Source organism: Humulus lupulus, chromosome 3, assembly GCF_963169125.1.
Source record: "Humulus lupulus chromosome 3, drHumLupu1.1, whole genome shotgun sequence".
NCBI lineage: Eukaryota > Viridiplantae > Streptophyta > Magnoliopsida > Rosales > Cannabaceae > Humulus > Humulus lupulus.
Window position 1 is genome coordinate 275,727,458 of NC_084795.1, and position 23,011 is coordinate 275,750,468.

The 23,011-nt window shown below is 32.7% G+C and overlaps 2 protein-coding genes, 1 long non-coding RNA gene and 1 pseudogene across 3 annotated transcripts; 1 reads left to right on the forward strand and 3 right to left on the reverse strand.

The window, feature by feature from the left end:
- Positions 1–872: 872 nt before the first annotated feature.
- Positions 873–3,011, reverse strand: LOC133825734 (protein TOPLESS-like; annotated as a pseudogene).
- A 354-nt stretch (positions 3,012–3,365) lies between these two features.
- Positions 3,366–4,780, reverse strand: LOC133824370 (uncharacterized). Its single transcript, XR_009888515.1, has 3 exons — positions 4,359–4,780; positions 3,630–3,750; positions 3,366–3,525 (listed from the first exon to the last, which is right to left on the reverse strand). It is a non-coding gene; the product is annotated as an uncharacterized LOC133824370 (long non-coding RNA).
- Positions 4,781–11,855: 7,075 nt separating this feature from the next.
- Positions 11,856–19,611, forward strand: LOC133824374 (purple acid phosphatase 3-like). Its single transcript, XM_062257257.1, has 7 exons — positions 11,856–12,211; positions 17,386–17,542; positions 17,688–17,795; positions 17,998–18,125; positions 18,781–18,909; positions 19,030–19,097; positions 19,197–19,611. Exons 1-7 carry the CDS (start codon positions 12,020–12,022, stop codon positions 19,408–19,410), a joined length of 996 nt encoding a protein of 331 aa, XP_062113241.1. The 5' UTR covers positions 11,856–12,019; the 3' UTR covers positions 19,411–19,611.
- On the reverse strand, positions 18,728–22,442 carry LOC133824371 (uncharacterized). The gene is made up of 8 exons (XM_062257253.1): positions 22,122–22,442; positions 21,969–22,044; positions 21,815–21,887; positions 21,529–21,624; positions 21,282–21,332; positions 20,794–21,147; positions 19,781–20,116; positions 18,728–19,429 (listed from the first exon to the last, which is right to left on the reverse strand). Exons 1-7 carry the CDS (start codon positions 22,375–22,377, stop codon positions 19,784–19,786), a joined length of 1,239 nt encoding a protein of 412 aa, XP_062113237.1. The 5' UTR covers positions 22,378–22,442; the 3' UTR covers positions 18,728–19,429; positions 19,781–19,783.
- Between the last annotated feature and the right edge of the window lie 569 nt (positions 22,443–23,011).

Genomic DNA, 23,011 nt, shown 5'->3' on the forward strand with positions numbered 1-23,011 from the left:
GGTAGGTAATATAGTTTACCTACCAATATTGAATTGGTAGAGATTGGTAGGTAAAAGTTAGTGGGGAAAGAGTCTTTACCTACACTTATTAACACTGGTAGGTAAAAGAATCAGTGGACCCCACTAAGTTATAAATCAATTGATGAGTCATCAGATGACGTGTTTGATGACATGGTTTTTGTAGTTTTACGTGTCTGATGATGTGGCATCATATGTGGCATCCTACGTGGCATCCTGCATGGCATTCTGCGTGGCATCATATGTGGCATCCTACGTGGTGTCATTTTATTTGCCCACATAGCATTATTTTATTAGTTTGTTACACAATTTATATTTTGTTCAAATTTAATGGTTATGTGTAGGTAAAAGATAATAACAGTTATTTATAAATGTTATATATTAGAAATAAACTAGAAAAAAACCATTCAATAATAAAATGTTTAATGCTAAAATTCTTTATAATGTTCAATACTAAAATAAGTCATAAAGTTATCATTTTAAGGTTACCCCTACCAAAATAAAAAAAACTTCATAAAGTTCATTCCTTAGTAAATTAATGTAAATAAACTAAGAATCATCTTGTGACTCCCGAACTGAAATAGATGGCGACTCTTAAATTTGCATCGTAGTTTCAGATGCAACTCTCGAGGCCAGTAGAGAATGACTTTCATATGTTCGCATCAAGTGAAGACCATCTACTGTTGCTAAGATCTTTATATTTTCCTTTGCAGAAACTGCTAATAGTGATCCCTCCTTGTTGAAGCGGATACGTGGACTCGCCTTAATAACAGAAGAGTTGATACAATAAATATATCAATAATAATACCAGCTAAGAAAAGTTTCAAATATACAAATTTCATGAAAAGAAAAACTTACTGGTAAGTATCCCTCAGCATAGTCAACAAGTTGACACTATCCATATCCCACACTTTGATAGCAAAGTCATCTCCAACAGCCAAGAACCGGTTCTTGGTTGTGTCAAACTGAATAATACCTGAAGAAGGTTTAACAAAACCCTTGGTAGGTTCTCTTTACAATACCTTCAACTTCATTCCATTCAACAACATAAGATTCCCCATATCTGCTTGTCCCGCATGAGAAAAGTCTACAAAAAATGTTTATGCAAGTAAACATCGAATTACCAATTTTTAAAACCATTTAAATGAACTAACATTTTAATAGATCAACCTCTTTCCATCTGTACTATAAGCCATCGTTGTGCATGATCGACCAGGAGCATCATAATCAACTCTAGATCGCTCCTGGTCATATAACCATGCTTTTATTTTCCCATCTACCGATGTTGAAAAGACAAACTGAGGAATAAAAGTCAAGAGCAGTTCTTTAAATAAACTGATAGTAAATGAGCCAACTGAGCAAGACACATGGGGAAAATCAAACCCAAAAACAACAATCTAATTAAGTCCTCCTTACATGAACACTCCCCTTGTTATGAGGACACACTGAATGAACAGGAGCAGCATGGCCTTCAAAGGTATACAGCTTTGCACCAGTAGCCACATTCCACACCTATATATAGGATCCATAAAACCTTTAAATAAAGCAAATTTTACCACAGCCAACGAAATAATCTGTTTTTTTCTTTCTTTTCTAACCAACCTTAATGGTCTTGTCATCACCACAGGTTATAGCACATAGTTGCATGGATGGTTTACAGAATGCAAGATCATTTACACTACCAACATGGGCATCAATCTGTAGATAATATAATTTTGTTTTTGTTGTTTGGTGCTGGGTGAACTTTTTCACCCTTGTATTTTATCGATGATTAATAATACAAATAATTTGGTAATAAAAATAAAAAATAAACATAACTAAATCATTTACTCTATTTTATCTAACCAGTCAAAATTTAAAAACACATAATTTTACTTTTTAAACAGCACTTTCAAATCATAATATTTCAAACGAGTATTTAAAAATATTGTTTTCAAAATACAAAACCAACTATCTCCTAAGCTTCACGTCTATTATTGCATCTTTTTCCTTGATCCAGATGAGCAAGGAGACAATGGGATCCACATAAAGAAAAACAATCCTACAACCAGCTTGATCTAATCAATATTTACAAAATCCATTATTTTATCTCAGAGTGATAAAAGGTTTATGATGTTTAGCCCATTCTTTTATCATGGAAAAAGTCTTTTTTATATCAACAAAGAAAGAATCAACTTTGCATTGTAATAATCTCCGTTACCAAAATCATTTCTAAATTGTACATAACTGGTATGCCTAAAAGTAACTTTACATTCTTGATCTTTTTTTTCCCAAAACTAGGATCCCCACCTAACCCTATAATATTTGGAGACCAGAAAATTATACCAATGTTTATGTAGTTGCCCGGGAGGGACTCGAGCCTCAGACCTTGTGGGAGCAAACTGCATGCTTGACCATTTGAGCTAACTCTCTTGGGTAAAATCTTAATTTCTTAAATTTCAGAACTTATTAATTATACATTTCTTATTGATGGATACACAGAGAGTAAGAAAACCACTTATACAAGTTTGTTAACAACGTAATTAAGATTATCATTTTCTCAATAACTGAGTATGAGGCCCTGCTACAAATAAACTTGAACAAACTAATAATCTATTCAACATGATTGATCCTGAAAAACTAAACTGCCAATCAAAACTAAGAAGTAAGAACTCAACCACATAGAATTTAGAACAAATAGGTACCTAGTCTTATGTAGATATCTGATGTTAATATATGTAAACTTAATAACCTATCTAGTCATTAAAACTCCAAGCATTCTGCTTCCCTACAACCTTCACATTAAAATCATATTCGAAGTAGTATTATTTGTAGAGGCTAATGCAAAGGTCGTGTGCCAAATCATCGAAAATAACCAATAAGCATATGCATAACTAACCTCTCTTCTATGATCTCGGGTAACACATTTTTCTTCTTCGAAAAACCGCAAAGTTCTTCGAAGCTGCTTTGAGTGCAGCTTTAAGTCCTTCGCCAAATCTTCTTCTCAAACCCATTGTCGCCTGAAACATAACATACTCAATAAGCAACAGCCACACGTGAATAAAAAAATAATTTTGCTAACCAAAACTTATCCCCCAACGTAGTGCCCATATAAAGTAGCACAAAAACAAAAGACATGAAAACAAGATATTGAATGAAAATTTGCAATAAAGTAAACAGGGATGTGGGATATTCATATTTTCCACTCTGCTTTTTATTAAGAAATCCAACAAAAAACAAAATTTGGGATTTGCAACTCAAAACACGCTAAAGAAGGTATTACAAACATCCAGAAACAATGTTCAATAATTCAAAGAGAAGAGCCAAAGGGTACCAAGATGAAAACCTTGTCAGGGCATCGAGTACCACCACGGCAATTCCCCTATTATGGAGGCAGAAGGATTCTCTAAGTTGTTCACCAAATAATATATAGTGTAGACATTCAACAAAAGCATATTCTTTTGGCATTTTATCAAACAACTTGAATGCATAATAAAAAAAACTCCAAGCATTCTGCTTCCCTACAACCTTCACATTAAAATCATATTCGAAGTAGTATTATTTGTAGAGGCTAATGCAAAGGTCGTGTGCCAAATCATCGAAAATAACCAATAAGCATATGCATAACTAACCTCTCTTCTATGATCTCGGGTAACCAATTTTTCTTCTTCGAAAAACCGCAAAGTTCTTCGAAGCTGCTTTGAGTGCAGCTTTAAGTCCTTCGCCAAATCTTCTTCTCGAACCCATTGTTGTCTGAAACATAACATACTCAATAAGCAACAGCCACACATGAATAAAAAATTAATTTTGCTAACCAAAACTTATCCCCCAACGTAGTGCCCATATAAAGTAGCACAAAAACAAAAGACATGAAAACAAGATATTGAATGAAAATTTGCAATAAAGTAAACAGGGATGTGGGATATTCATATTTTCCACTCTGCTTTTTATTAAGAAATCCAACAAAAAACAAAATTTGGGATTTGCAGCTCAAAACACGCTAAAGAAGGTATTACAAACATCCAGAAACAATGTTCAATAATTCAAAGAGAAGAGCCAAAGGGTACCAAGATGAAAACCTTGTCAGGGCATCGAGTACCACCACGACAATTCCCCTATTATGGAGGCAGAAGGATTCTCTAAGTTGTTCACCAAATAATATATAGTGTTGACATTCAACAAAAGCATATTCTTTTGGCATTTTATCAAACAACTTGAATGCATAATAAAAAAAATAGCAACAACTCTAATTTTTATGCTATCAACTATATTACTTTCAGCAGCAATATATACATATATATATATATATCATATATACATATAACAACACAGAGAGATACCATGGGAGAGAGGTGAGTTACCGTGAGTGTAAGTGGGAGAGAGAGATCAAACCCAGCTGTTCCCCAAAGTCCCCACAACGTACGTAGATCCCCATCCCCGCCATTGAGCCCGCATCTGAGACGAAGAAGACCACGAGCCCAGACCTACACCTCTTCCCCGTGCCCTTCTTCAAACTAGAGGCTCGGGCTAGTCGGAATCTCACCAGAAAGTGCAAGAGGCGGACGGCTTCGGACCATTGGTTGATAGCCCTAGGCAGCGCGTATGGTGGTGATCTCGTGGGGGTCAACGTTTCGAGGGCCGACGGTTCGATTGGGCTGGTGCGTGTACGGCTCCGGCGATGGGACGATGGCCGTTCGGGCCTGGCAGAGGCAACACAGTAGTCAGAGAGAGAGAAAGAGGGCTTCAGGGAAGATAGAGGAAAAGAGAAGCTTTATGTTTCAGATTACACAATTTCTTTTTTATTTAAATTAAAATCATCTTGTGTGGCTGAAATAAATACTCAAATATATGTTATTTATATTTATTCCAACTATGTATACACGTGGCATGCCACATGTTATATATTGTGTACACATCATATTATTTACTCCACATAAGCTTCCAAATAAGCATTTATAATAATAAAATAATATAATGAAAATAAAAAATAGGGAGAAAATTGAGCGGGAATGGTTAAAAAATTTCCCTCCATAATATATGTAAGTAAAGATCATTACCTACTAATATTATTGGTAGGTAAAGCTATGTTCCGAAATATAATATAATGGACTAGCATTTACCTACTAATATTATCTACCAATAAATATTGGTAGGCAAAACCCTACTTTCCCTACCAATATATATTGGTAGGTAAAATATTGGTAGGTAAAGATCAGATTTCTTGTAGTGTTATGATTGATGTATTGTTTTGCTTATCTATAAATATCACAAAGAGCTTGTGAATTAAACACAGCTCATTTCATCAATCTCAACTTGGTATCAGTGCTTTTTGGTTCATTTTTTTTCCTTTCTTTGCTTGCATCGAGTTCTTGAAGCAGTCTCTCATGGCGTCTTCCTCTGCTGCTGGTCTTAGGCCTGAGGGCTCCTCCTTTTCCGCTACCACCAATGCTCTTCATGTTCCTGCTGTGCAAGTGATTCCAAATCACATCATGCCTCTCAATCTCCGTCTCGATCGAAACAACTTCTTCTACTGGCGATCACAGGTTCTGTCTACTGTCCGTGCACATCAGCTAGAAGGATTTCTTACTGGCACTCGTCCACGACCTCCTGCCACCATAATCGATCCATCTGATGAATCAAGATTCCTTCCAAATCCAGAATTAGCTGATTGGTTGCGTCTAGATCAGTTTATATTGAGTTGGTTGTTCAATTCGATCTCTGAAGGCATGCTTGGCCATGTTGCACGGTGTGAGTCTTCTGCAGAACTCTGGCACGTTCTTCTACAACTTTTCTCAAACACTTCTAGAGCACGAATTCTGCAACTTCGAGGCCTGCTTCAATCAACAAAGAAAGGATCTACACCTATTGATGAATACATCCTCAAAATGAGGTGTCTCGGTGATGCTTTGATGGCTGCTGGCCATCCAATCACAGATGATGAGCTGATCTTATACATTCTTGGAGGACTAGGCAGCGAGTATGATTCAGCCATTGTCACTCTAACCTCCAAAGAAACAATCACATTACAAGATGTTCAGTTCTTGCTCCAAACTCAAGAACTAAGGATCGAACAAATGTCATCCATTGCTGCTTTAGATCTGCAAAATCCAACTGCAAACTATGCTGTTGCAAACAAAAAAGGACCTCCACCACCATACAATTCCAACAATAACAGTCGTGGTCGTGGCTCTGCTAGAGGACGTGGAGGTCGAAACTTCAACACTCGTGGAGGAAATCGTCCTGTTTGCCAAGTCTGTGGTCAAGCTGGACACACAGCTTTAAAATGTTATCATCGATTTGATCTAAGCTACCAAGGAGAAGGTAGTTCGAATCCACCTGAGTCACCTCCTGAGGAACCACAGGCTATGTTGGCTACTGCTTCAACAGTGAACGATCCACAATGGTACCTGAATAGTGGTGCCTCCCACCATGTCACTGTTAATGCTGCTGTGCTCACTGATAAAATCGACTACAAAGGGAAAGGAAAATTGACTGTAGGTAATGGTGCTTCACTTTTCATCTCTGCCATTGGAAATAGCTTTCTTCCTTGTTCTAAAATCTTGGTTCTAAAAAGTGTCTTACATGTCCCTGCTATTCATAAAAACCTTATTAGCATTTCTCAATTCTGTGCAGACAACAATGTTGTCATTGAATTTGATACTAATCTATGTTTTTTCATTGATAAGATCACGAGACAGGTCCTTCTGCAAGGCATTCTTAATCAAGGTCTATACAAGCTATCTTTTCCATCATCCAGTCATTCATCCATTGCCTCTTCTCGAGTCATTTCCTCACTGCATCCACCTACTGTGCATTTAAGTACTTCCAATGCCTCAAATAAAACAGATTGTAATTCTTCTCATTCATCTTCTGTTTCATGTAACAATTCAAAATGTATTGCTACACTTTGGCACAATAGACTTGGCCATCCTTCCTCTGTAATCCTTACAAAGGTTCTCAAATCAATAAATAAAAAGTTTTCTAAATCTGATTTAACATTCTGTGATGCCAGTTAATTTGGGAAAAATCATTTAATGCATTTCAGTAGTTCTTCTCTAAAAACTACTCAGCCATTACAACTTATTCATTCAGATGTTTGGGGTCCTTCCCCAAATGTCACTGCTAAAGGATACAAGTTTTATATACTGTTTGTAGATGATTTTACCAAATATAGCTGGATTTATCCAATGAAGAACAAAACTGATGCCTTTCCCATTTTTTTAACCTTCAGAACCTTTGTAGAAAAACAGTTTGATACCACTATAAAGGGCCTACAAACTGATTGGGGTGGGGAGTACAGAAAGTTACAACCACTTTTACAAAAATTAGGCATCTTGTTTAGGCATCCTTGTCCTCATACTCACCAACAACAAGGTAGAGTAGAGAGAAAACATAGGCATGTTACTGAAATGGGTTTAAAATTGTTAGCTCAAGCCAAAATGCCATTAACTTTCTGGTGGGATGCATGTGTGTCTGCTGTCTATCTCATAAACAGGTTACCAACAGTTGTAAATGACTACAAATCTCCTTTCCAGTGTCTCTATGGTACCATACCAGACTATAATTTTCTGAAAACCTTTGGATGTGCCTGTTTTCCATTCCTCAGACCTTACAATCAACATAAGTTTCAATTCAAGACATCAAAATGTGTCTTCCTTGGCTATAGTCCTTTCCATAAAGGCTATAGATGTTTACACTCCTCAGGTCGAATCTACATTGCAAGAAGTGTCAATTTTAATGAAAAAGAGTTTCCCTATTCTACTCTATTTTCTACTCCACTAAATAAGGCATATTACAACAATTTGCTTGCACCAGCATTTGTTATTCCTACTGTGTCTACATCTGATAACTTTCCTCCAATTCAGTTTGGTTCCATAAGTCTCACTTCAGATGCTCAACACACTACTCCATCTGTCTCATCTTCTTCTCATCATACTGGTGAACAATCAAATGAGTCATCTTCCACAGCAAGCATTGCTCCTGAGCCACCTGTTCCAAATGCTGCTTCTTTAACTATAGAAGAAGTAGTCATTCCTACTCCACATATCTCTCCTTCTCCTCCACCTTTACCTCAGGGTCATCCAACCCAAAGTTTTCCTTGTTACAGCATCTCAACAACAGGTGTATGAGGAACCTCGAACTGTCAAACAGGCTCTTAGTTTGCCTCAGTGGAAAAAGGCCATGGATCATGAGAATATGGCACTAATAAGGAAGAAAACATATGTCTTGGTTCCCCGTACTCCTGATATGAACATCCTCACAAATAAATGGATCTTCATAACCAAATACAACAAAGATGGATCCCTTGATAAATTCAAAGCTAGGCTGGTGGTAAGAGGTTTTCAACAGGCTCCAGGTTTGGATTTTCAAAATACTTTTAGTCCAGTCATAAAAGCTTCTACTATAAGGATAGTTTTCTCCTTATCTGTAACCTATTATTGGGACATTCAACAAATAGATGTAAATAATGCCTTTTTGAATGGTCAATTAAAAGAGAAGGTGTATATGCAGCAACCACAGGGATATGAAGATCCCTCCAAACCAGACTATGTGTGTCAGTTAAATAAATCTCTTTATGGTCTAAAACAAGCACCAAGCGCTTAGTTTGACACCTTAAAAAGCACATTAATCACTTGGGGATTTACAGTTTCAGTTTCTGATACTTCTTTGTTCTACAAAAATCAGTAGGGTTCACTGTTGCTTGTCCTTGTCTATGTGGATGATCTCTTGATAACAGGTGTTGATTCGAATGCAATAACTGAAAGTGGGTTTGCTACTCTAATGATTATTTCAAATTACTTACAGTAATCAAAGAACATTATATTCAATGAACTCAATTATTGAACGAACATGAAACACTTGTAATCTTTCAAGAAGATTTATTATAGAACTGAAATCTTCAATACAAAGTTTACAAAAACAACTTACAATCAGAAATACAGAATATAGATTGAAAGCATAATCAAATCAATCTATGTACACCAATTAGTAACCAATTAAGATCTACAGCAAAAACTTGACAGAGAACTTTCTTCGAACTCCCTTCAAAGAATCAACTGAACTCCCTTCAGTGAATGTCTGTACCAAGCTTTAGCTGCTCCGGAACTCCCTTCAAAGAGGATCCTCTTCAAAAGCCCAAGTAGATCACCAGCTTCTTCTCCACACTTATCTCTTCACCACAAAGAAAAGTCCAAGAAACAAGATCTACAATATCTAGGGTTTTTTCTCAAAGAGTTAGTCGCTCTGTCTAGCACAATGATCTATATATAGAAAGGACAGAATCAAGTGACAACAGCTTGTCACGTGGACTGCCAGCTGGAAAAGATCATTATTATTTTAACTAACAACTAACCTATCAAAACAGTGTTAACCCTTTATAATATTGAGATAAAACAGATCGAAACCTAGACAAGACAAAATGCATAATTTTTTACAATAAACAGCAAGAACTAAAACTTAACATTAACAATAACTAAGTTGATTACAGACCTACATACAAAGTTTGCTCTCAAATCTCTTGGTTCTGTTAGTTACTTCCTGGGATTTGAAGCTTACAGAAACAAATCAGGGATCTATTTGACACAGTCCAAATATGCTACAGATCTTTTGAACAGAACCAATTTTGAAGATGCTAAAGAATGCAATACTCCAATGATATTGGCCAACAAGTTATCTCACGATGATAGTCCTGTTCTAGACAAACCAGAAATGTATAGGAGCACCATAGGAGCTCTACGATATCTCACATTGACAAGGCCTGATATTGCTTATTCAGTCAACAAATTAAGTCAATATCTAAAGTCACCTACAGTAAATCATTGGAATGCATGTAAAAGGGTTCTGAGGTACATTAAAGGGACTCCCCATCTTGGTCTGCATTTTAAACCATCTACTTTGCTCAATCTTGAGGGATATTCTGATGCAGATTGGGCATCTAGTCTCGATGACAGGAAATCCACAAGTGGTTTCTGTATCTTTCTTGGTGGAAATTTGGTAAATTGGAGCTCTAGAAAGCAAAGAGCAGTAGCTCGATCATCAACAGAATCTGAGTATAGAGCTCTTGCTTCTGCAGCTACTGAGCTTGTATGGATTAGTTCTCTCTTGACTGAACTGGGCATTACTCTTCACAAAACACCTCCTGTCTTATGGTGTGATAATCAGAGTGCTCAAGCTCTTGCCTTGAATCCTGTTTTCCATACAAGAACTAAGCACATTGAGCTTGATGTTCACTACAGCGGATCAAACAGCAGACTTGTTTACTAAGCCTTTGTCTTCTCCTCGATTTCAATTTCTTTGTAACAAGCTTTACTTGGAACATTCCAAGTATAGCTTGAGGGGGGGGGGGGTATTAGTGAAGGTTGTTAGTTAGTACAGGCTGTCATTTTTCAGTTAGAGAGCTGTGCGGTTAGGAAGAGTTGTTACTCTTTCATAGCTCTCTTTTTTGCTATAACAGAATTCTGTTATGATTGATGTATTGTTTTGCTTATCTATAAATATCACAAAGAGCTTGTGAATTAAACACAGCTCATTTCATCAATCTCAACTCCTCTGAATGATAAGATTTTTTTGCGGAGGTCTATGCCTAATTGTTTGCCTACTAATCTTCAATTAGTAAGTAAAAGAGTTCTTATTTAGAGCCGTTGTCCTCAGTGTTCTCAAGGTGCTGAATCGACTTTACACTGCCTAATAAGTTGTTCTTTTGCGAAAGCTTGTTGGGAGGAAGCTTTTTTGGGGATGGACTTCACAATGTTTTTTTGGTGCTTTTTGCAAGGAGCGCTTGGAGTTTTATATGGTTGTTTGTTGGGCTATTTGGAAAAGAATGAATTAGTTGGTTTGGTGTCAAAAAAATCAGCATGCTATAGATATAGTTGTGTTTGATAAAGGTCACCTTGATCAATGGACAAGTGTTCAAAACAACAGTCATGTTGCGTCGCTGGTGTGTTCTGTGCCAGGGGACGGTAGTGATCACTGGGTCAAGCCTCAACGTAATAAGATCAAGGTCAATGTAGATGTTGTCATGTTTGAAGAGGAATTGAAATTTGGCTTTGGGTGTGTGGCTTGGGATAGTAATGGTAAGCTAGTTGCTGCTAAGAGAGGTTGGCAACAAGGGATGGTCGAAACTGATTGCCTTGTTGTTGTGCAGGCCATTCAAAAGTCAGATTGTTATGGCTTCTGCATTTGGGTCTGTGGTGGAGGATTGTAAGTCGTTGCTGGCAGGCAGCTATGAGTCAACTTCATTTCATTTTTGTTAAACGATCTGGGAACCAGGGAGCACACTCCTTAGCGCGTTTATCTTGTGTTTACTATAATCGTGTGTTTATGGAGCATGATGCTCCTGCTTGTTTGTTAAGGGATTTGGTCGTGGATCTTTATTAATAAAATTAATCTTTTATTCAAAAAAATTTGAATTTTTTGTGATGAAAACAAAACATCAAACCACTCTTAATTATTAAAATGAACTTTAAAAAAGAAACAACTTTTCAATATTAATTACCACATATTTTTTTGGTAGGAAGAGAATATTGATTGACGAATGCAACTAATTCCAATCCAATACCTTGACGATTAGGTATATATATCCCTCTCAGATATAAGCAACCATTTCTTCCTTTCATTTTTTTTTTATTTTATTTGCAAACGTTATATTTTAAAAATAAAAATAAGCATTCAAATACGCATAATTATCCGTCATTGTAGCTTACAAGTAATGTCATTATATATATATAAAAATTTCAAACCAATTAATAATTATTTGGTAGAAAAAGAATATCCCATTTTATATACTTGTTGACATGCTTAATGGTGCATCACACACGTTATAAATATATATATTTATATGTCAAAACTGTCTTAGAGCTTGGCTTTATTCATTTCACGTATTAGAAACAAATTAAAATCACTCTCTCTTGCCCATATTATATAAAATCAAATTTATCTGAGTCTCGTTTTGCTACATGCAATTACAACTAATAACACATACTATTAATCCATATATATTTATATATATATATATATATCATCCATGGCGGCTTCTAGGACCATTATAGTAGTTTTCTTCTTTACAGCTCTTTCGTTCATAAATGTCACGAGTGGCGCTGAACTTCAATATCTCCGACTCCCGGCGGCGAAACCAGCTGATAGGTCGCTCAATTTCTTGGTGGTCGGCGACTGGGGACGACGGGGCTTCTACAACCAGTCCCAAGTCGCCCATCAGGTAATAATATCTTCAAATATATTATATATATATATGTGTTCTTTGTATTAATTCATTTTCTAGGTTTGGTGCTTAATAAATTTCTAAAGAGTCTCTGATCTGAAAGATCATGGGATTATCATTTTGGTTCCATAATTTGTTGAATTTAATACTATAAGGTTTTGATATATATTATTCCTTGCTTATATTTGTTCATAATTAGAAGTTTGTACAGAAATAATATTCAAAACTGTGGATGTTTGAACTGGTTGGTATGGTAGATGCATATTGTATTTTATAAATGGTTTATTTAATTATTAATAATAACCACAATAAATAGGAGAATTTTCTAAAGGACTTCACTTTAAGCCTCGGTTGGGCTTTTCAGTATTATTGACTCGGGAACTGTTTTTGGCGCAATATTTTTATATGAACGTGTATATTGTAGTTGCTTAGAGCATCGGTAAATTTTCAGAAAATTCTGAATAGTTTACAGTACCGAAAACTAGGTTCAAACATGTTATTTTCTACGCGTATAAAAAAAATTAGTCACATATGTAACATGTTTGAACTTAATTTTCGGTATTATAAATTATTCAGAATTTTCTAAAAATTTCGTCGATGCTCTAAATAGCTACCATATACATAGTCATAAAAAAATTGCGTCAAAAACTATTCAAAAGTTAATAACACTCAAAATATTACCGATAAGGCTTAAATTGAACATACTATTGAAAAATTGTACTATGTATATATTTCTAAAATGTGACCTTCTTTATTTAAGTTCATTTGACTTGTAGGTTTCGATCTATATCAAAAAAATAATATACCCGCACTAGAAATATTACTAAAATATTCTGCATGAAATCATCAAATCATGATTCACCCCTAGCTATATCGTATATATATTTATATATATATAGGTTTGTTTTATACTATTTATATTTTGTGGCTTTTATTAAAATGACTTATTTTGTAAAAGTCAATTTGCATTCTAGCTAAATTTTAATAATTTTTTGTAAAATAATCTCTCATAATTTAAGTAGATAGTTAAAAATTTAGACAGGTAGTCAAAAATTTAAACAGTTAGTCGAAAATTTTAGATAACTAATTAAAAAATTTAGACAATTAGTCAAATTTTAAACTAAAATATTTTACAAAAAACTATCAAAAATAAATCAGAATACAAAATCATTTAAAAAAAAATATCATTTTCACATTTTTCTCTTCTAATTTATAGTATTTGAATCATTTGTGAGGTCAAATCGTGGTGTGCTAATTAATAGTCACCACAACCAAACGACCTAATAATAAACTTGTAGATTATTGATACGTAACATATCATAAGAAAAGTAACACCTTAATTATATCAATTTTCAACATTATTATAGTACTTTTCAGGATAATAAATATCTAAATTTCAAAATCAATGGTCATAAAAGTAGCTAATCTATAAAACTTATATGGGGTTGAAAACCACACAACTTATAATGTGGTACTTACGGAACTGACACGTTTATTTATGAGAAGAGTACGTTACGTGTCATAGTAATATATTCCATAGCATAATTCGATGTATATTCCATAGCAGTTTCGTTGGTACGTATATTGGACCCCCTTACATTGGAAAAACAATCTGCATCCCTATTATATTGTCTCATTTTGTCTCACTAATTAAATTAATTTAAGATACTTTTTTTAATTTAATTAACTATTAATAAAATTATTTAACAACGTTAAAATGAATTAATAGAGTTTCAATTTTCTCCCCTCAATTAATGTTAAATTTTCTCTACAAAAAAATAATAATATCAATTTATTTTTAAAAGAAAAATGATCTCGATTTAAATTTAATAATAATATCTATCAGTTTAATATAAAATTAGTTAAAAATTCTTATTAAAAATTAATCTCAATTAATTAAAAGTCTAATTTTTTTGTAATCAATCACGTTAAAAGACAAAAATAAAATTTAAACATTTTTGCTCTCTAACGTTAAATTAACTAAAATACATAATATTTCTTTTAACAATCAAATATTAATGTTACTTTAAATTTAAAAAAAATACAATATTTTTTTTTTGAGAAATGAGTAAAATTTTTATTGCTCAACAATCTCTTTACAACAGTAATCAAAGAGCTCCATAACTAGAGCTCAAAGCCTCATACCAATCTCTATCTATTTTACTTGTTTTCTCTCTTTTAAAATGAGAAAACCTATTACAACTCTTTACAAAAAAATACAATATTAGTTCCATTTAAATTAGAGGAATAACTATTCTTATTCAAATTAAGATTTTACAATCAAATTTTCATTTTTTTTCCTTCTCCTGTTATTTTGCATAAGAAAACACTCTTTTTTCTCTTTGCTCATATTTTATTACAGAAAAATACATATAAGTACCATTTTTTTTTAAAAAAAAATTACATATAATTATGTTATGTTGGTAAAGATTTATGATCAGATTTTAACTTTTATAAAGATGTTTTATGTATTTTATTTTCTTTAACGTTGAGAGCAATAATATTAATGTGGTTTTCTATTTTATTTTTATTTCTAAAAATATTTTTAAAAAAAATTTGTCGTGACAGATTACCAAAAAAAATTATACTTTTAATTAATTGAGATTAAATTTTAATAAGAATCTTTAACAAAAATGTCACCAAAAAATAAGACTTTTAATTAATTGAGATTAAATTTTAATAAGGATTTTCAACTAATTTTATATTAAATCGATGGATATTATTATTAAATTTAAATTGAGATTATTTTCTTTTAAAATAAATTGATATCATTATTATTTTTCTTGAAGGAGAATTTAGTATTAATTGAGAAGAGAAAATTAAAAGCTCCATTAATTCATTTTAATGCTGTCAAATAATTTTATTAATAATTAATTAAATTAAATGAGGTGTGTTAAATTAATTAGTGAGAATGGGATGAGACAGTGTAATAGGAAAATCAGAATTTTTTTTCATTAAATTGATGCTATGCCTAAGTCTTATTATATATGAAAGTTGATACCAAAAAAAACCGTTATAAATAAATATCAATAACGATTTGTACATATACCGTCCCTTTATTTAAAGTTTTATGACTTTTCTATATATGAAATAATAGGTTTAATTAGGATATAACTATTCTTAATTTATAATAATGTTAGAAGCAATTTAGGAATAATAATGCATTGATGATACTGTATATTACTCCACAGAGGAACGAGATAAATATGTTTATATATATATATATATATATATGCGTATAGTGCGTGACTACATCTATACCTCTGAAATATATATATTTAATACTTTTAGTATTTTTGGTACATATATAAGCTACCATTTTAATTTTTTTTATATAATGTAATTACAGGGATTTCTCACGAATTTTCAGAAAATTTTGATTAATTTAGAATATCAAAATTAAAATTCAAACAGTTTGTTTCACGCGTATTATCTCTACTAGTTACAAGCAACGTGCAATATGCACGTTTGCTTAGTTTTATTTATAGAATTTATTAATTATTTTTATTAAATTTATATTAATGTCATATAAATTTCAAATAAATATCATATTTTAATTAAATAATTTATTTATTTTTGTTAAAATTTATGTTTGTTCTAGTTTTTGAATTTTGGAGTGACAACAAGAGATTATATATTATATGTTTAATGTAATATTAAATATTATTCACAGTAGATTATATTATATGTTTAATATGATATTATTCTAATAAGTAAGTTTATAAGTTTAATTAAATTTTATTTAAGTTATAAAACGTATGATGTTATTATTTTTAAATAATTATCATGGTAAAATATCTCAAAAATATCATATTTTAATTTGTTTAATTATTTATTATTTTAAAATAATTATCATTGTAAAATATCTGAAAAATATCATATTTTAATTTATTTAAGTATTTATTATTTTTAAATAATTATCATTGTAAAATATCTAAAAAATATCTTTTTTAAAATTTTTTAATTATTTATTTTATTTTATTTAAATTTAAGTGTTTACAAATATTATGTTAAATAATAGAATATTCCGTTAAAGTTAACATTAAAAAAATAAAAAACCGTTAAAACCAAGAATTTCCGTTAGGTCTCATGTATTACATTATACAACGCATATAAAAAAAAATAATCCGTATACCGAAAATACTAAAAATACCTAATAATTATTATCAAAAAATTTCTTTTATATAATTAGTCGGCATATAATATGCGTAATTAACACAGCCGGGGTCCACCTTTATAAGAACATAATGTTAGTTGGCATAGATTATACATGAAGAAAATAGCATTTCTTGGCTTGAAAATTAAATAATTAAGATTATTGAGTAATGAATGGGTTGTTGGTAGTGCACTGATTTTTTCTTGAGATTAATTTCACTTCTTATAAATAGTAAGAGTTTTATAACTTTTGGAAGAATGCAAGATATATATAATATAACTTATTGAAATAGTTCTTGATGGGATAATTTGTGAAAATATTCATGAAACAAGAAATGTAATAGTTACCTCTAAATATAACAAACAAGAAATGTTTGTTTTCGTACCGACATCACTCGCACTAATATAAATGTTGGACCTACATGAATTTAATATTATGAAATTTATATGTATTATTAGTTTATAATATAAGTACCTGCGGCATAAATATTCAATATTTCACACTTGTTACAGTTAAATAACTAATCTTTTTTTTTTACCGCAAAAATACTCAATGTTCAATAAATGTTAGAATAAATACCTAATCTTTTTTCTTTGCAGCAAAAATACTTAAAGTTGTTAAAACATTGATTCTTTAAGTACATCCTCGTTGTTAAACATATTGACTAAGCAGACATTTATCACTCTGCAATCGGTCCATTTCATAATATTTTTTTAAAAAATACATATTTTGATAACAAAAATACCCAAATTACGGAGTGATACATATCTGGTGAGTCAACATTTATCTTGAGTACTGATAAAAGTAATGTTTTAGCAACTTTTGAGTATTTTTGCCGTAAAGAAAAAAAATTAAGTATTTATCTTTAACATATATTGAACATTATGTACTTTTGTCGTAAAAATAAAAAATTCGGTGTTTAACTGTAATAAAGGTAAAATATTTTGTATTTATGCCGCAAATACCCTTTTATAATAATGCTGGTTATAATATATTATTTTTATATGAAATGTAGATGGGCATAATTGGAGAGAAACTAGACATTGAGTTTGTGATCTCCACGGGTGACAATTTTTATGAAGATGGTTTGACTGGTGTGAATGACCCTGCATTTTATGAGTCATTTTCCAATATCTACACAGCTCCAAGTTTGCAGAAGCAATGGTACATTGGTAATAATAACTTCAAATCTAATCAATAATTTAACATTACATAACTATTTTCTCACCAAATCCAACATATATTATACATAATTTGCATTACCAATATTTGGATTGGCTAATATTTTGCTAATGTGTTTGGATATTTAATTGGCAGTTTTGGGGAACCATGACTATCGTGGGGATGCATTAGCACAATTGAGTCCTGATCTCAAGAAAAAAGATAGAAGATGGCTCTGCTTAAGGTCTTTCATTGTAAATGCAGGTGCATATTTTATATAATTTCAATCTGTTAACAAATACACTTTATAAGAATAAACTACCATTATATGTGCATTGTTTGGTTTGGTTGCTTATTTTGCTTATACTATGAAACCTAGCACAACATTGCTCAAGGTGGGTAATATTTGCCAATACAATCTGAAATTGCCTGGCTTCAAATTTATTATTATTTTTTCTTGGGTCAGAAATTGTGGAATTTTTCTTTGTGGACACAACTCCATTTGTGGACAAGTATTTCACCGACCCAGAGGGCCAAACATATGACTGGAGAGGAGTGTTACCAAGGCACCATTATCTCTCAAAGCTATTGAAGGTAATTTAACTGACCCCTTCACAATCATATGAACCCCAAGAGCCATAAATTAAGAGCATTGCTATAAGAGCACTCACATTGGGTGAGTTATATTATCAAAATATGTAAAAAAATAGCTAAAACTAACAAAAATGAGTATACATTGGATGATGTATTTTACAAATATTTTTAGATAAAGCTACAGTACCAAGCTATATTTAATGTACACTATTCATCCTTTAACCCAATATTATAATATTAAAATATATTAGAATATTATTGATAGTTATAAAAAATATTTGAAATGAATAAAAAATGTTTGAAAATATAATATTTAAATGATATAAAGAAAAAAATAGAGAATCTGATGTATGGTAAAATGTAAAACTTAGAGGTAAAATAGAAAAATGTGTGTTTTTGGGAGGTATTTTAAAGGTTGAAGTAGAGCACCGGATGGGAGTGCTCTAAAGTCCCGTTACTAAATTGCACTAATCATCGTAAGGTGTTGTTGAGCACTATTGGTGCCCCTTAGTTAGGTCAATATTAGTTACATAATTCAATGGTTGTAATCAATTTAATAGTTTCCAAAATATACTTATTAAATTATGATAACTCAGTAAACATTTAAAAATTCTAACATATAAATATATATATATATATTATTGCAATGCAACAGAAGTTGGATTCAGCACTGAAGCATTCTACTGCAAAATGGAAAATTGTGGTTGGTCACCATACAATCAAAAGCGCTGGACACCATGGAAATACCGAAGAGCTTGAATCACAACTCCTCCCAATACTTGAGGTGTTGAATAAAATTCCTTCTAATAATTCTAAATAAGAATTGAACTTGGCTTCTTTTCTTGTAAAGGAAAAGTTGTTCTTAGATTGAACTCCAAACTCATATTGTACACTATTTGTTCAGGCAAACAATGTTGATTTCTATGTCAATGGCCATGACCATTGCTTAGAGCACATAGTTGACAATAAAAGGTGACTGTTTTCTTGATCTTAAAGCCATGCTTTTTTTTTTCAGTAAGAATAAATTTCTAAAGAACTTAGCAACTGATATTAGAATTGTGTCCTGTGCAGCCAAATCCAGTTCATGACAAGTGGAGGTGGCTCCAAGGCATGGAGAGGAGACGAAAAAAAGTGGAACCCAGAGGAGCTAAAGCTGTACTATGATGGGCAAGGTTTCATGTCAATGGAAATAACTGAGACAGTGGCCACCTTTTCATACTACGATGTCTTCGGTAATGTCTTGCACCAAGAGAGCCTCTACAAAAATTTGGACTCATCCATGTAGAGAAATCTCTCTCTGATTACTAAATGGCGGTTTATATAGTTGTTCAGAAAGAGATAGAAGAAGAATAATGTGATTATTACAAATAAAGGTGGAAGGTGATGACTATTAGATATAGAGTCCTTTCAAATTTCTGCTTGTAAGTCTAAGATAAGGCTCAGTAGTTAATACTCTCAATGGAAAATATACATATTTATAGCTTAATCTATCATTAACATCCACACTCCCTCAACCCTTTTTAATCTCTGGCTGTTTTGAGAAAACATATTCTGCTTAGTTATAACAGTTCAAAAATATGTGGTTGATTGATAAAGTACCACTCCAAATGATTAGTTTTTTATTAAATCTAATAAAGAGCAACAAGTAAACATACCAGTTACGTCTCATTGAATGAAACATTGAATATAGATTGTTGTACTCTCCAGTATGGTAAGCTTCTCATTATTCCCTCATAAGAATCGCAAGCATAACCCTCCCACATTGCTATGGTAGCAGCAAACTTTGTCCAATCAAAACCGTGCTGCACATTTTTGCCACAAGTTGCACGACTAAACACCGTCTCTGCTAGGTGATTATCCCTCAAAAATAAAGACTTGAGGCTACTAATTCTGTGTTGCTGCAATTCTGACAATAGTACAACCTTGCTGTTTTCTACTTCAACTTTCATAGCTACCACTTCGGAAGCCTTCCAGCAGTAGTATTGCACCACCTGTTAAACATAATTTAGAGAGAGACTTGGTGGATGAAATATGAAAGAATTTCAAGGTGGCAAACTTGTTGCTGCAACGCACTAGCCCCAGTGATACCACCTCTAAAAATTCTAGATAATACAGATGGTGGTCAGAAAGTAGTCTTCAACAATGGTAAAATAAATGACATCAAACCCAAGCCTTAGCTCTACATAAGTTTTTCAGTTCAACACTCTGCATAAACCACCCTCAGATTACAAGTTGCAGAACTAGAAAAAACATGCATATCTTCCATACGAAGGGATATTCAAAAGAAAATTCCAATTACTCAAGAAAGAACGTATTTGTGCTATAGCGACTTGTTTAATTCTTCAGCCATTTCAATTGCTAACATGTAGATCATAGATGCCATCAGTCAAGACGTCAAAAAATAAAACAATCCAAGTGAATTATAATTGTGTTTCCATGTTACCAAATGCTGCTTTGATAAACAATAGAAGAGGGGAAATGGAGCAACACTAAACTGCATAAAGGATTGAAAACACTATATGTGAATGTACATGACTCGCTCAAAACTTTGAGTAAGGACTCAAATTTAGATTACTAACAGACAACAAGGAAGAATTGGTGTTTCAAATGAAAGTAGTTTTAATCTTTGTAACACCAATTCATGGCAACATAAGCATTGCTTTAATACCTGAAGTGCATGCAGGATATTGACAAACTCCTTGTCAAACAACTCATTTCCCCTTGCCAATTGCACTGGCTCCATTAATAACTCAGAGATATCAGAGTAGCAGCTCTTATCTTCAGAATAAAGTATGTCAAACCCAAGTACATGCAATCTTGCCCAACATATATCAAAACCCAAGCGGTCCTCAGAAGATTGACCCAGTGAAAACCAATACATATCACTGGATGCTGGAAGTGGTAGCCATTTGTTACTATGTAATGTAGTCTCTGAGAGAAGGGAAATAAGTTTAGTGTCCTCATCATAAGAACTCTCACGACTAAACCATAATGCCAAAGTAAGTCTTTCCCCATCAATAATCTGAGCACAAAAGAAAAACAGCAACAGAGAATCAGCATTCATCTGGCACTTCATGTGCAGGAGTGACAAGAGAGAGAGAGACAGAGACAGAGACAGAGAAAGAGAGAGAGAGAGAGAGAGAGAGAGAGAGCTACCTCATCAACAGAATGAATGTTGCAGCTATCAGCTGTGTATATCACAACATCCTGAAAATATAGAGCTACTAGGTGAATAATGAGCAAATAACTGAAACTAAATCTCAATCAACTCTGTTTTTCCTTTCCTTAGTTCTGATTTGACACATTCAAATACTCCCAAAGGGTCTTTGGTCTTCCATTCTAATGCATGAACCAAACAAAGAAACTAAAGAAAATCATTACCAAGCATAGTATCCCTACTTACTCCTCTCAATGGTACAATAGTTTGTGGTTCCCCATCCTGAAAGTGGAAAAGTCCCCCACTGAAATCATCCTCGTAGTTATTCAGATAACAAACTGCCTTTTACAATAAAAAATGAGGAAAACTGTCAGTCTGGAGTACCCCAAGTAACACAGTCCAAATAGATACATAAAAAAGGGTGAACATATGAAAATGGGCAAAAGGAAAATTGATAGGAAAAACTATCTAAGCAAAGCACATGATCATAAAAAGTGAAAGTGAGACTCTTAAAACAAGTTTGAATACACACCGAAAAGTGCCTCTGCTCAAGATACGGTCTATTATCATCACTATGCCACCCAATGCTTGCTCCTCTAGTCCAACTGGAAACACATAGTTTACTAGCATCACATAACATAGTCCAAAAAATAGAAAATTTATTCAGTCAAGTAAAGAAAAGGAACCTGATCAAACCGGTGAACTCAACAAAGAGTTCATACTCGCAGCCGAAGAACTCCTCTACCTTCTCCTTTAACCTCTCTTCATCATAATGGTTTGAAGTTGTTAACAAAAATAAATGAAAAAGGAGAAGTGGGTATTGAGTAAATGGTGAATACCTCTAATAGAAATGAAGGGTCTGAGAAAAAGGGGAGAATTGGTGGCGATGAGATGAGAAAGAGTGGTGGAGAAGACGTTGGGCCTGTAACCCACTGTACTGCAACTCTTGTGGATGAATTCAAGTTCATTGCATTGATGGAGGGAAAGGAAATTGTGGAGGATCAGTCGAGATTGTTGGGTGTCCGCCTTCGATTGCTGCGCTGCGGATGCGGCCTCGGCCTCGGCCTCGGCCTCTCCCCCCTCGTCGACGATCATAGTATGCAAAATAAAGAGAACTTTGTGCAAAATGGCTTTTTTCTTTTTTCTTATTCTTTCTTATTTTAGTTATTATTTTTTTTAAATCCGATGATGTGGCGTTCATGAAATGGATTCTCTAAATAATATACCTCAATACATACAACAAAATCGCATGATTTCTTCATCAAAACAAAAAAAATCGCATGATTTCAAATATGATTTTATGTTTTTAAAAATTAAAAGTTGTGGGTCCTAAAATAAACTTTTTTGGTTAAATATTTTTAAAAACTAATTTAAAATATAAATTCAATTCTTCCGTTGGATTTAAAAAACGAAAATTTTAGAGTCTGATTGGTATCAGGTTTGGAACCAATTTTATGTTTCCAAATACTAAAAGCATGTAGGACCCACAATAATATATGATTGGTTAGTCCTTTCTTAAAACTAAATCTAAATTTGATTTTAAAATTTTGCCTATACAATTGAAAACGATAAAAAGATGTTTTCTCTATTTCCTAATATTTTTAGTAAGATTTGACTTACTGATCGAGTATATATGTATATACATATATATATAAATATATGGGTGCATTTAAATGGTTACTACACATTGATAATTACTTTAATATTAATTATTGAATTAAAATCAAAG